This window comes from Sinohyriopsis cumingii, chromosome 10 (assembly GCF_028554795.1).
Source record: "Sinohyriopsis cumingii isolate HCF-2022 chromosome 10, ASM2855479v2, whole genome shotgun sequence".
Classification (NCBI taxonomy): Eukaryota; Metazoa; Mollusca; class Bivalvia; order Unionida; family Unionidae; genus Sinohyriopsis; species Sinohyriopsis cumingii.
This window is the reverse complement of record NC_142970.1, coordinates 51,301,212-51,316,870: the sequence shown is the minus strand read 5'-3', so window position 1 is coordinate 51,316,870 and position 15,659 is coordinate 51,301,212. Positions and strand designations below refer to the sequence as shown.

At 40.0% G+C, this 15,659-nt stretch overlaps 1 protein-coding gene across 1 annotated transcript in view; it reads right to left on the bottom strand.

Moving 5' to 3' along the window:
* Positions 1 to 15,659, bottom strand: part of LOC149790143 (phospholipid phosphatase 2-like) — a 52,909-nt gene that overhangs the window by 5,328 nt on the left and 31,922 nt on the right. The window contains exon 3 of the mRNA XM_089972124.1: positions 12,673 to 12,974. Within this exon, the coding sequence (XP_089828250.1) occupies positions 12,673 to 12,974 (302 nt within the window). The remainder of the gene's footprint in view (positions 1 to 12,672; positions 12,975 to 15,659) is intronic.

Here is a 15,659-nt window from a genome sequence, read left to right as displayed (position 1 = left end):
AAAAGAGTATTCATTTAGCCAAAATAAGTTTAAACTCAAAATCACTTATTTTGCCCCATGATGTAGGTGTGAGTGTATGTCCTTATTCTAATAACTAAAACCATGAGACACTTACGTTTTCTGTCTGGTCTATTCTGGTACAAATTTTACAATATAATTCACAACAAAACACTTTAAAAAGTTCACAGACTTATTTTGTGTCTTTGTTCACTCTCTCTATCTCTCTCTCTCTCTCTCTCTCTCTCTCTCTCTCTCTCTCTCTCTCTCTCTCTTCTCTCTGTTTTGAATTTCATCACTTTCACAGATTTTCTCTCTTCTTCCACACTTGCTCCTCGTCATCTTTTTGTCTCTTTTTTCTCTTTCTAGACGTGTCTCGGTTCTTCTTTTTGGGATGGTACATCATCCTGTTCAGAACCACTCTCTTCTCTTGCTCCTGTTGTTTCTTAGGGCAGTATGACGACCAATGTCTTTTCTTTCGACAATGATAACAGGTATCTTGACTTTTGTCTCTTCTAACATCTTACTTGCATTTTTCACATTATGTAGCCCAATGCACTTTCTTGTCACAGATAAAGCAAGTATCTTGAATTTTATCTCGAAAGGAGGGGCAATAGTCCGTCGACTTGTCTGCAGAAAACTTTCGTATGACACATCACAAAGCTCTGATCAGAAGTTCGATCTATGCTGGCTCTTCCATCGTTCTGGTAGGTTTAAGAGTGAAATGAATACTGAAGTCTTGGCTCAAATTCATGCCAGCGATTTTGAAGATGACATGAGTGAGGCAGAATCCTGTCCCAGAAAGTCTACACTCAGCCAAAAGTCACTATCACCGCCACTAAAACCTGAAAAGTACCACCACATTCGAGAGACAGAAGAGCGTTCCTCTAGAAAATTTAGAACCACAGCCTACAAGTACATAGTGAAGATTAAAGATTTCAAGTCCAACGTACCGTTGGAGAAAGCAGATGGGTTCATCACCGAGGTGTGGGAATTTATGTTAACCACAATGTCAGGACAAAGAATACGATCGCTTCAGACTTTCCATTCATCATGACAGTCTGAAGTCCCCAGTTTGGATCGAGTTTAGCAGGCCATCAGAATTAGAAAATTCCAAAGGGATTGAAAAGATTCAACACGTGCAACAATCCAACGACACGTTTTACATCACCGATGGAAAAGCGACACTGTTCATGACCCACGTGTCACTTAACCAAGGGACCGGACACATAAAGATGTAATTGGTGAACGAACTGCGCAGCATCATGCGTAGCCTCGTCCGAATCAACCACCCGCAAGACCAGATGTGTTTAACCTATGCCATCGTGGTTGGACGAATGTAAGCCGACAAGAACGACACGATAGAATATAAAAGAGCCTAGAAAATTATTCAAAGATTGGACCGAGCCAAACAATGAAGAGAAGCAGAACTCATGTTACAGCAAGCGGGAAAATCTTGAAAAGCAAAAGTTGCAAGACGTCTTGGCTCCACGCTACACGTTTAAAGTACACCCTCAAGAAGTGCGTGAACATCTGCTGTTTCTAGGTAAATATTTCAAAGAATGAAATTACATTCAGGTCTATTATCACGATGAACATTTCGATACCATTTCAGTATAACCGGATTCCTGGGATATAGTTATTACTGCGAGAAATGTGACTATGGCTATAACAATCGAGAGCAACACAAGCATTATCGATCGAAATGTGAGGAATGTTTGGCTTCTCAACTCTGTCTTGACGAAAGACAGGAACAAGTGCATTGCCCAAACTGACTGCGCACTTTTGTCAGCCCTACCTGTTATCAGAAACGTTTGAAGACGCACGGTTCACAGCGGCAAAGTGCTTGCCAACTTCTAAGATTGTGTCATACGTGTGGACAAGGAACAAGTACCAACAATGCCACGACTTATGTATGTTCAGGAAAGAAACGATGTCACGGTTGTCACCAAATCGTGGACTTGGAACACGAATGATACATTCAAAAATACTATTCCAAACATCAAGAGGAAGATGACCAGAAGAAAGTCAATTTCTTCTTTTTCGATTTCGAATGCATACAAGAGACTGGCATACACATACCTAATTTCTGCGTGGTTCATCGAGCGTGCGAAACGTGCATCCAAGAGCCTATCTTTAGTCATTGTCCTCACTGCATCAAGATTCCTGGAGGATGTGAAAAATCTTTCGGTTACCGAACGCTCTGACCAATTTCGCCCAGTGGATCTTACACCCCATCGCCGATACGTGGAGTCAAGATGACATCGAACATTATGGAGATTGCCATCGCCATGCCACGGTGATAGCTCACAATTTCTCGGGACACGATGGACAATTTCTTCTCAAATTACTTTACGGAAAAAGGCACCGACCGTCCGAAAGTCACTTTGAACGCAGCCAAACTCAGATACTTGCAAGATGGACAATAACAATTTATATATTCGATGAGTTACGTGACCAAGCCTTTGAGTCGAATGATAAAAACGTTTGGAATGACAGAAATGGCCAAAGGCAATTTTACGCACTTTTTCAATACCGAAGCCAATCAACACGCCGTTCTACCCCATTTGCCTGAGGCTTACTACTACGACCCCGACAACATGTGCACTCACCAACGAGAAGCTCTCTGTGCGTAGTACCAGACTCACGCACATCGACTTTCAGTGTTATCGTTCCGACGTGGACATTTTACGGCGTTGCTGAGGCAAATTTCAAGAATTATTCATGGAGCACGGAGGGATTGATCCTTTGAAAGAAGCTTGCACCATTGCCAAAGCTAGAGTTAGAACAACAAGGATACCAAGTGGTGAAAACCGATTCCGAGTTTAAACGCATCGTAGAAAGTGACAGGTTGGTGGACCCTCTGAACCCACCGGATAGTTTGTACGGAGGACGGACGAATACCACCTGTTTGCTGTACCACACTGACAAGGAGAAAGGATAATAAATCAAATACTTGGACGTGTGTTCGCTGTAATATTACATGTGCAAATATGTTCACCTTGCCGTAGGGCACACTCAATTGCTGACGGAACACATCGATCTGGACAAGATTCGACAATATGAAGGATTGATCAAGTGCAAAATCTTGCCTCCCACGGACTTGTACCATCCCGTTTTACCTCACCATTGCCAAGGAAAACTGCTGTTTCCCTTGTGCCTTACTTGTGTGGAAACGTCAAACCCTGGCCGACCTTGTCAGCACACCCAAAAAGAACGCACCTTGACTGGAATTGTCAGCGTGGACTTGTTTATGGCTCTGAATCTGGGATTCCGACTGTTAGAAGTGTACGAAATTAACCACGTTCCCAAAACAGAAAAATACCACAAGAGTGACCAAACTCAGAAAGATATTTTCGCGGACTACGTGGACGGGTTTTTTAAAAAACTGAACCAAACAGTCAGCGGCTATCCTTCCTGATGTCACCCTCCCGAAGACAAACAAAATTCAACGAGAAATACTTGGAGCAGGAAGGCATCCCTTTAGACCACATGGAGAAAAACGAAGGAAGGCGATCGTTTGACAAAGCGATGTTAATTTGCTTGCGGGGCAAAATGACACAAGACCGATACCTCATTATGACTACAAACACCAAGCGAGAAAGATGAATCCTTTCACACAGCAGATATCAAGCGAGAGAAAACTCGAGAACTATGCTGTGCCTTGAGATTGCATGGATGCCGTACGCTGTGACCTCAGTGATTCAGTACCACATCAAGGGAACTTTGCTATGACTACTTCAGCAGGACATCATGGGAATTTTGCTATGACTACTACTATCACTACACCTACCATGAAAAGTGATGATATGCGTGTCAAACCTAACGGATGCGAGAGCGATGCCACTCGTTATCGTGGACTCTATACTGGTTTACATGGTGAATGTTAACCTCCACGTGAAACCATTCAGCTACCACCCTACGGATGTCATCCAACTTAATGTAAGCTCCTGTCACTGTACCCTCATCGAAATGAACCTGTGAAAGACAAATATTCGTTCGCTGTACGTTTGCCTAAATAATGTGACTTTAAAAGTCGATTCCATACGTTCTATGAAAATGGCATAAATATCTTGGAGGATCTACCCCCGAAGAATTAGCCAGAGCCTGATTAATCTACTTGGCCAAATGGGATAAAGTCAAGTGATTCCGTTGCGGAGTATCACTTCACGAGTGGGAGGAGAACGGTTCGGCTTACCAGGAACATGCTTGATGGTCTCCGGATTGTCATTACTTACCTTTATTGGGACAACCTAAGTAATCTCTCAATGGATACTTTACAAGAGAACATTTGTGGTTTGCCTGTGGAGTTGATAAAACGTATTAACCGAGATTTAGTCAAGATACAAGTGAAACGCAACAAACAATTGCATCCGTCACATCACCAATGTTGGAACCACTGGTACCTGAAAGCTATCACAGGAAGGATTAATTTGAAAGCGTTCATATGGTCAGACATTGTTTAACTGGACGGGGACCAGACGACCTTGGTGGCTACTCATCCTATTAGTTATTTGCTGATCATACTTCAACGTCATCCAGAGGAATTGTCAAAGGATTACCAAAATATTTACTCTATACAATTTTGTCAGTTGAGGTAAATTCTGTGATGTGTGTCGTGTGTAAACTAGTGACTAAAACATTTCGATTCGCAACTGGAACACGATCAGTTCAGTGCAAAAATTACACTTATTACCTCAATCAAACGAAAGACATTGTCGTGAGTGTCTAGTTTAGAAGAGGACATTCATAATCTACCTCTGGAACTGTGAGAATGCCTTTACCGAGAGTTGGCCAAAATACAAGTCCAACGCAAAGAACAATTATATCCGTTATATCACCGATGTTAGAATCGCTGGTACCTGAATGGTATAAGAGGAATGATTCATTTGAAAATGTTCAGTCGGTCAGACATTGTTGAACCGGAGGAGGACCATAAGATTTTACTGGCTACTCCTACAACTACTTAGAAGGTGGTTATACTACATAAAATTTCAACGGAAGAGTTAAAAAATTACCAAAATCTTTTACGCAATCAAATTTTGTCTGTAGTGGAAAATTATGTGCGGTGTTTGACGTGTGAACCAGTGACTCAACGGTTAGGTTACGACGACTGGGTACGATCAGTTTTGTGTAAACAGTACACTTATTACCTCTGACAAAAAGAGGTATAAAACCGGACTACCATGCCACAACATTTATCACTTGTGATACAACAATTTCCGTGGAAGGAAATCAGTGACAGTATTCAGAGAGTGGAGGATTACCAATACTTATTACGAGCACAGTATCCTATGAATTTGGGTCGTCGTGTAGTGTGTGTCTTAGTGACTTTCTGGGATTTCGTTTACCAGCCGATTCATTGTGGGCTCTGTACTATCTGTACAATGAGGTACCGCCAACAAAAAACATGAAAGTTGTACTTTTAAATGTCCACGAGAGACTCATTATGTTAAAAGCCTTGCGCTTTCATCTGGATACAACTCGACATCTACGGGGAAAAAGATTCGTCAACCTTTAAGTACTGAAGATGTGTACGACGATATGTGTATAGCTGACAGACATACGTGACTGGAAAAGTTGGGGTTTCGAGGCTTGGACCAAAGAAGTAGCCTTATATGCCCAAGAGTTGTGCTCCTAAATTCAAATGTTCAGTGGAAAAGTAACTTTTGAACCTGTGTTAGAGGCAGTGTCAAAAGAAGAACCCGTCACCAAGAAAAACTACTATCTTCAGGACACGACTGTCGTGGACATTCCCGAAAGGACATTCCGGGATGACACCTATGTGCCTGTACCCAATATAGAGACTGTAAGAACATTACACACTGTACCTAGGAAACCCTTGCTACCAAAAACATGTTGTACAGAGACTTGTTTATATTCCACTTTGATCGTGTTGGTGTGTATTTTATCGCTGTACTTAACCATTCAGTTTTAAGTATTTTTGTCTAGTTAAAATGTTGTTCCATTTTAGCTTGCAATAAACGTGTTCTGAAAAAAATATCTAAACTCTTGTCTTGTTTGTCTTCCTGTCAATAGTGACAGTCCCCGCACTAATATGGTTACACTGCTGTCTCTCCTCCCTCTTCCTCAACTTTCAAAGTCATCAACGAACACTTAGATCGTGCCAGTTAGGTGGACATGTATCGTCGCCATCCCTTTAACATGTTAATTGCCGGGCCCAGCGGTTCAAGACAAACCGAATTTGTCAAATATTTGATCGAATATTACCATCATTTGATCGATCGTCAACCTCAGTGGATCTCGTGGTGTTACAAAGAGTGGCAATCGGCGTACAGTCTCTTGCAAGATAGTCAAGGAGATTCCATAGTGTTTGTGGAAGGCATTCCTGGCGAAGACGGCGGGGTCGTGTCTGACCCCAGTCAAATATATCTAGTCATCTTCGAAGAGATGTTAAGGAAAGACGAAGAAGAAATTAAACTATGGTTTACGCGCAAAGGGCATCATCGTAATGACAGTGTCATTTACATCACTCAAAATTTTCTTCAACCAATTAAAACCCATCGCACCATCAGCCTCAATGCTCATTATGTGATCTTGTTAAAAAGCCCTAGAGAGTCTTAGCAAAACAGTTAGGAACGCCTTGGCTGACTCGAGAGTACAACGATGCCACTCAAACCCCACATGCCTATTTACTCGCGGTTTACAACCTACCACCTCCGATTATTTCTGATGTTATACCCCTTTTTTCATCACTGATACCAAGAAGGAGGGTCTGTACACGTCTCCGTCGACTTAACAAAACAATCTATAAAAACCTGGAAAGTTTGGATCTGTCTCGCACAGCGTCAACATGACGTCCCTTCAGTCTTATCTTCCGGTCAAATTGATTCGTGCCTTGTACGGTATTAGTCACGAAAAACTCCACAAATACGTACTCGTGTCTTAGAAGCTAGTCTCAAAGTAGTCTTACTCACTCCTTTCCTGACATGTTTATGTTTGTGTGCGTATGCGTACGTATGTGTGTATGTGGGTTTGTATGCGCGCGCGTACCTTGTGTGGGTAGTAGATTTTGGATTTGTTTTTTCTTCCTTTTCCCGTGTGTGAATAGTTTTTTGGGGGGTTTGTATGCGTGTGCGTACGTTTGTGTAGATACTAAAAGTTTTTTTTTCTCTTCCCGTGTGTGGATAGTAGATTTGTTTTTTTTTTTTCTTACTCTTCCAGTGTGTGGATAGCATATTTCGGGTTTGTATGCGTGCGCGTACATTGTTCGGATTGTAGATTTTGGGTTTGATTTTTATGCTTTTTACTCTTCCCGTGTGTGGATAGTAGAGTGAGTGTTTTGTATGAATGTGCGCACGTTGTGTCGATAGTACATTTGGTTGTTTTTTTTACTCATACCGTGCGTGGATAGCATATTTAGGTGGGGTCTTTTTCTCCTGCCCGTGTGTGGATAGTAGAGTGAGTGCTTTGTATGAATTTGCGTACATTGTGTCAATAGTACGTTTGGAGTTGGGTTTTTTTTTACTCATACCGTGCTAGGATAGCATATTTAGGTGGGGTGGGGGTCTCCTACCCGTGTGTGGGTAGTAGATCAGGATTTATAATGAGCGTGCGTACGTTGTGTGGAGAGTAAATTTTGGGTTCGTATGCGTTCGCGTACGTCTGTGTCGATGGGCGATGTTCTGGTGTTTTAGTTCCCCTTCCCTTCTGTGTGGATAGAAGCTAATGTGTGAAGTGAGTGTAAGGGGTGTTTTTCTTCACAGTCGCGCCATTCTACACGGAATAAAAAGAAGATGGTAAGCAACATGGAGAAGGTGATGAAATTTCAGGAGGTGCTAGATATGCTAGGGGTGTTGGAGGAAATGGTGAATGTTGAATATGGGTGTCATAGCATGCATCGAGTGAAGATGAAGCTACCTAATCTCAATAAAGGCAAAGAAATAGTAAAGGAGCTGATTAAAAAAGAAAAGGAGGAAAAGGAATATATAGAGGAGAAAGAACAGATGAGAGCATGGAATATTAATATTGACAAAGAAGAGGAGTATGAAAAGAGGAAAAAGAGGAGATAGTTGAGAATGAGGAAGAGGATGCAGATAAAAAGGAGAAGACAAAAGAAGATTGTGCTACGAAGAAAAGGTGCTGGTTGCAAAAGAAGGACAAAGCAGAAATTAGAAGAAGAAGAAAAAATAGAAGAAGAAGAAAAGGAAGAGGAAGAAGAAACATATAGGTCTTATTTCAGGGACATTAATATGTCTCGAAAAAATTTGCTCTCTTACCAAAATATTTTTAGTCCATTTTATATTTATATTTTATATTTATTGTTAAGTCGCTATACTGCCCAAAATTATTTTCTATATCGGCCCACCCATGCTAAATTTCCCCGGTGTTAAATTCCCCTTGTCGCCAAACGTGTCCACGATCTTTCAAAAACTATTGTCGCCAAACGTACCCACGACCTTTTTGGCTGTGATTCCCATTGTAGCTAGAATGCCCCACTACACTACTGATCCATCGCTTACTTTTGAGGATTCAAATAAATCGCTAATGTCTGTTTGACATATTTTATATCAATAATCTAAATTTGGGATCTTAATACAAATATTAATAACCAAAGGTAGCTTGAAAAGAAAGTAGAACAGATAGCAATACGAAATAATTTCCAAGATATAAACTTAATTTTGATTGTACGGAGCTGAACATTATTTAGAAACACAAACGTGGTTTAAACCTTCTATTACATGTTGTAATTGTCATCAATTGTTTCCATATTCAGCTCATCGTACACGCGACCACACAAATATCTTTATCCATCAAAATTTTGTCTATGTGTCGGGAAAGGAATAAATATAATTCCTCCATTGAGACGATCTGGATATCGGCAGTCAGAAGTACAAAGCTCCCACTGCATTCTTTATTACCCTTATTGATTAAGAAATCAAAAAACTATTGCAAAAATAGTATTTACATAACATAATCAATTCCGGGCCCCTCTCCGTTACGAATCACTGCCATCTCACCTCTGTCTGCGTGGGTTCGAGTCTCGGATTCGGCCAGTGTGGGTATGTGAGAAGGTTTGCCAGTAGCTTATCGTGGGTCGGTGAATCTTTCTCGGGGTTTACCCGGGTTCTTCCTCCACCATTAATACTAGCCGCCATGTATAGCCTATCCTGTGCTGAAAAATGGCGTTAAACCCTACGAAAAAAAAAAACATAATCAATAAGAAAAATGGCGGACGTAAGCAAAACCTGCAGGTGTGTCTAATTATACGATCGCTGACTGGATACTTGATCAGCATCATTGATAAGTGGCGATAGGTCGATTCATATCAACATTCACGAGCTGTTAAACTCTTTTTATAAAGTGGATAATAAAGACACGAGAACGGATTGGCCGCAGTCTATATGGGAAAATGATCTTGAAATGTTCCAAATCTTTTGCCTTATAAGCAACCTTCCTTCAAACAATCTCGTGAATTATTTAGTACCAACTTTGGCGGAAACTGAGACGGTAGGAGTAATTCACTCAGATGCAGTTAATGACAATTTTCTTGTGAAAAGTAAATATGTTCGTGCTCTTAATTAAATAGCTGCTGAAACCTGAGACAACGCATTAATAAAGCTCAACAGTCTTGAAAATGCTGGTCACATGGCAAAACGTAACTACAATCACACGATAATCATACAATTTGGTCACTGTCTTTCTCCAGACTTATCCCATATCAAACTCTGGAAGATGTGTGATAGCTCTTCAAAAATGAAAATTACGACACGTTGATTACGGACAGGTTTCATGATAAATTTGAATACTACGAAGAAATCATGGGCTGTATGTGCAACTGCAATTTCTGGACATGCCAGCCTTGTTTTTATTGTATGTTTATCGAAAGAGCCACCCTAATAATTTCGTAAGTGTTACATATTTTAGTATCAAGCTCGCAACAGGTAAAAACGTAATCAGTAACCTGGAGAAGTGTACAAAGTGTGTGCAAAGTTTTGTGAATAAATATGCCTACATATGCATGCTCTGATATTTCCCTTGTAATAATGACAACATTTTCCATATACTGGTATGGTATATAGAATCTATGTTCGGGTTTGGACCGAGATAAGAAAATCCCTGTCAAGGTTTGCCCAAGTGGGGAGACATATAATGTAACACCGCGACTGGGATTTCCTTGTCTTGGTCCAAACCACAACTTAGATTATTTTTCTCACCCAATATTTTTCTTTAAAGTAAAAATAATTCTTTACTAAGTTTCACGTCCAATGTTTACATGCAGCGCATGAATATAAATATGAGACGCTTAACAAAATTAGAATAAAGCATGTTTTATATAACACTTTTCTGGCTGTTACGAAGTTTTCGGTAGTTGTTAAGAGAGTTGGGAGGCTATGAAGTGTATAGGTCTATAGTCTATATGCATGGATCAGTGTTTTATGTTATTGTTCATTTCACACAGCATTGAGAATTTGATCATATCTGTAGCACAGTCATTTTTCAGGTCAGCGTAATTAATTGTAGCTGACAGTATATTATTTGCTTCACACGAAGCATTTAAAACTAGTTAGGTAGCTTCAGCTACATTTAATGTCGCTGACTTGAAAATGTTCTGAGCTAGGCCTGCATATATGATACAATTTACTATGCCGTGTGGAACGAACTAGCATAATACCAAAAAGCTCGACATCGTATGCGTTTGTGTCTTTGTCTCTCTCGAAATGTTTTTTGTTTTTTTTATGGTGTGTTCTCAGAGACGGATTTACCTTAAGTTACTATGTTTTTGTTATATATTTGTTGTTGTTGTTGTTGTTGATGTTGTTGCTTGATTTTAGTACAACTACGTCAGGCACAGCAGAAGACAACAAGGGTTTCTTTTTTTAAAGTAGTTCTGAGGGCGTTAACACCTTGACTGAGACGACTGGTTTGAGATGACTAGACTGAGATAAGAAAAGTAAGGTTAGCAAAACAGCTAGATTTGTCTGTCGCATGGGTGAGAAATATATTTCCATGCTGTTATAGTTTCTGTCTCTCTTCGTGGCTTCTTTTCTGTCTTCTTACAATACCGACATATTTTGTCTTAATCAAAATGGTTGATATACTACATATGTATAGGGATTTAACAAACACTCTGTCCATGACTGATATATTTGAACTCATTGATGTATGCATGGATTGTGAGAGAGATTAACGAGCAGACTGTTCGGAAGGCTCTATACAGGATAGCATCAGTTTTTAAAGACAACTATTTTCAAAGACAACGCATAAGATGCAACTTCATAGTTTTTGTACTGTTTGAAGCGAATAATGATGTATGCAACATACCAGCCGGCAAAATAGATGTGAGCCATTTGCATGGCAAGCTAAGAGAAAAAGTCCAGCCAACTATTTGCACTCCATTTAGTGGTACATCAATCATTCTGTACATATATACCTTTCCCGGGGGGGGGGGGGGGTAGGGAAGGGGAGCGATGGCGAGCGAGGAGGATACAAGTCATTATTATATCTGTAAATATTTTTGACATAACCACCCAATGAAGATAATAATTAAATTGGATATTGCAAAATCATCGTCACAAGATACAAGCGTTAATCTGATATGTTTGTTTGTCACCAGTGGCCGTCGGAGAGGAGATTTTCTCGTTTTCAATGAATATGCTATCAATATGCCTAACTAGTCACTTCGAGCGCAAATGCATTTTTCTCGCCATTGTCATCCAACAAGATATTTCATGCCGCATGAAAATGAACGAATATAAATTTCTTTTCCAAGCAATCATGTATCGATTGATAAAGCTTGTACATTCATCGATGTGAAGGAGATTGTTACATTGTGTTGTTAATGATGTATTTGCGTTTAAGCATACTTTATGAAAAACGAGGAAATCTCACCACAGGCTGCCACAGAGTGACAAAGGAGCGTAGCGGAATATCTCCAGTGGCTTGCGAAGATGAATTACAATCAGCTATTAGTTTCGGGCATTTTCCACCCATTCAACACATTCTGTCCAGTCAAGACCAATCATTGGAACTCACTGTTTTATGTCTTGAGCGAGAGAAAGTTTCTGATAGTGTATATCAAAAAGAGGGTAGAAAACATAGTTTTGGATTTCTGCTGGGGGGGGGGAGTCATCACACATGAAAGAGGGTAAAAGATACGCATACTATTTCCGTCACAGTTCGTGACAATTGTAAAAGTGAGTGACAATTGACATGACATTTTTTTACACAGAAACCATGCGCATAACTGTTATCCTTTTCCACTAATTGCATGATGATCAGTTACGCTTAATACAAAATTAGTAATACGAATCCACATACGAAGACTATACGCAGTGAACTGGAGTTGGAATCCTCACAAAGACTCAAGTACATCGTTACGTCACAAAACAAACTTTCCATCACACAAAATGTCGTGTTGAGGAAACGAAATCTCGGTTCAGTTAGCAGTGCTGCCTGTAACTTTGACTGACAAAATCGGTAAATTAAAGTTACACAGCAGTAAAATAATATCCATATTTTTTGGGGGTAAAAAAAAGGTGCTTGACTAAAGGAATCAAGAATGGTCACGTGGAGTATGCTAACTCTTACATATATCCCTAAACTAGACGGTACTACATCTGAGCCGAGATGTTACCTACACTGAATGTAACATGAATGAATACACGGAGGACAGGAAAGGGCAATATTATATATAAAAATGAGACGTCTCACCTTGCATCTGTCATTAAAGATAAATCTGTTCCCGTGCAATATTGGTCACCCATGTTGACATAAACAGAAAAATTGTTCCTAAAACAGTCTATTTTACTATAATCCGGCTTGCAGACATCAAAGAAGTGCGGTCTTAGTCTCCCTACAACCAGCTTTCCAATTTCTCCAAGTATCTGTGTCAGCCCCATTCCAAATAAAAACACCCCAATCGTCTTGTAACATGTAGTAGCGTATTTCAAATGATTCCAATCTTGACCTTTTTGTCTGGACTGGTAATGATGGACACCTTCTATAACCGCCATCTGGTGGTAGAGTAAATACAAGGAAACGTCAGTATGAAAAAATCATATAGGTGTTAACATAAAAAAGAACATGCTGTTGCTACGGCTGTTTTAGCATATCAAATATTTCAAGAACGATGTTTTTATTTCCTCTTTCAAAGATTCGTCAACAAAAATGTTAGTGTTCAACCTGACACTATAGTTGTAGTGTACATCTGATATATTCCACCAACTTATGTTATCATATGTTCATGAAATGATACATTCAGGATTTCAGAACTGGTTTAAAGCTGATTTTGGTGTTCTACGTAAGTAATGTTGGTGTTCAATGTTGATACTAACAACCACTTAGGTAAAGCTTAACTCCTAACCCCGAATTTCCAAGAAGGGTCGTTTATTTATAAACGGTAATGCCTGTGTTATGATTTATGAATAGATTTTTTCAAAGTAGAAAAGGAAGAGCTATTGGGGTAGTCCAATAAATTAACCCCCAAGCCTGAACTGATAGTACTGGACAGCTTGTTGTCTGATCTCACATTATCATTAAATCGTGTAATTAGTGCAAACAATATTGTGCATAACACATCAAATTCTAGGAGCGGTCCATTCGAGTCACGTGATCAAGGCACCCAAAACTTTGGAGTAGCAACTGAGTGGAAGTCGCATCAGTTTGATCGGTGCATCTGATGGAACACATCCTTGTGTAGTCACAAAAATTAGAAGTGGCCACAGGAGGCAGGGTTGTGTTATTCTTCCTGGATTTATGAGTTGGAATACAGTTGTATCAGTACAGGTTTGGGGGGCTGATTTATCGGATTAATTTAGGGACCATTTACACTGTAGTCCTACTTTGATCTTAGGCGTCATTAGATTCCAACTAGAATTTGAGTTTCATTTCTTTGCAGTGGTGAATTACTCACTATTTATTCCTAAATAAGACAGCTTATTAATACAATGATTGAAATATCACTGCTTTGTGTGGAAAGCTAAATTCGTGTTGTGAAAGATCGTTATGATACTGATGTCCAAGAATTATTTCAGGTATTCAGGAAGAACTGGTGCTACAAATGTCAATATGGCAGTGCAGTTTAATCCGAATAAAAGAAATGCTTTAGCCCACCGGGAACCGCGTTTTAATCCGTATCTTATAGGATCCTTAATCCGTACCTTATAGGATCCTTAATCCGTATCTTATAGGATCCGTTTTATGAGCTATTAGTGGAATGAATATGGCTATACACCTATGCTACTTTTCATGCACTATCACTGAAATTTTATTTACATTCTGTAATTACGGACATCGCGAACGATTATTTAAAGCATACAGCTGATCAGTGTCAAGGACTTTATGCTATGTTTGTGGTGAAGAGACGTTTTGCATTCACTATTGTTAAGAAAGCCTATCACCTTTATTTTGGCTGCAAAATTGGAGATCAGGTCAAGAGGTGAGTCCCTAGACATATGCTGAAACACTTATACGACAAATCTTTGCCATTGGTTGAACAGGTAAATTAGATCTATTCCTTTTGCAGTGCCAGTGATTTGGAGAGAGCAAAAAGATCAAATCAGCAATTGTTACGTCTGCATGGTGCCTCCAGTTGTGAAAGGTGTGTCAAAGAAGAAAATGTGGACTGTGCTTTATTCAAACATTCCATCAGCTATACTCCCAGTTGCCCACGGAGAAGGACTACCGGTTACTGATGCACCAGAATCATTTTCACTTGAGTTAGACAAGGAAGAGGATGAAAATACTAGTCCTGAACCATCAATGTCACATGACCAATCTTTTCTCCCATCCTCCTCCTCCTCTGAACCACACCTCATAACACAAGGTGAACTGAATGACCTGCTCAGGTATTAGTAACTACCCAAGAGTAAGGCAGTTCTGTTGGGCTGGAGACTACAGCAGTGGAATCTCCTGGCAGGTGATGCTAGGGTTTCCATGTTCCGTGACCGTCAAAATGATCTTGTCCCATTCTTCTTAATGGAAGGTGATATACAACAGCATTGATGGTGTTATGGCAGCCCTCAACATGGTTCATGATCCAGATGAGTGAAAACCGTTCAGTGATTCATCTAACACGAGTCTTAAATCTGTTTTGCTGCATAATGGCAATTTTTTAAATCAATTCTAGCTGGTCATACAGTCCATATGAAGGAAACCTATGGAAACATGAAACAAACGTTGAGGTGCATAATCTATGACCAACATCTGTGGCCAGCTTTGTGACGATTTGAAGGTTCATGCTCTCGTGCTTGGTCTACAGACTGAATACACAAAGTGCTGCTGCTTTCTCTGCGAAAGGGATAGTCGTGCGAGAGATTCCCACTACATCAAGAGAGATTGGCGACTCTGACAGTCATTGGAGCCTGGGAGGAAAAGTGTTCAGCATCCACCACTTGTTGAATCAGGGAAGATTTTGTTACCATCCTTGCACATTTAGCTGGGTCCAATGAAGAACTTTGTCAAGACCATGGACAAAACACAAGCAGCTTTCAAGTACCTTCGTGGAAACATTCCAATGTTATGTGAAGCTAAGATACATGAAGATGTCTTTTTTGGTCCTTAGATTCTTGAACTTCTTCGACATAATGCATTTGACCGTGCACTGAGTGGCAAGGAAAAGACGCCATGGAAAGCGTTTATGGCAACAAATGTTCTCGGAAACAACAAGGCAGACAACTACAGAGAGTTGGTGGAAAACC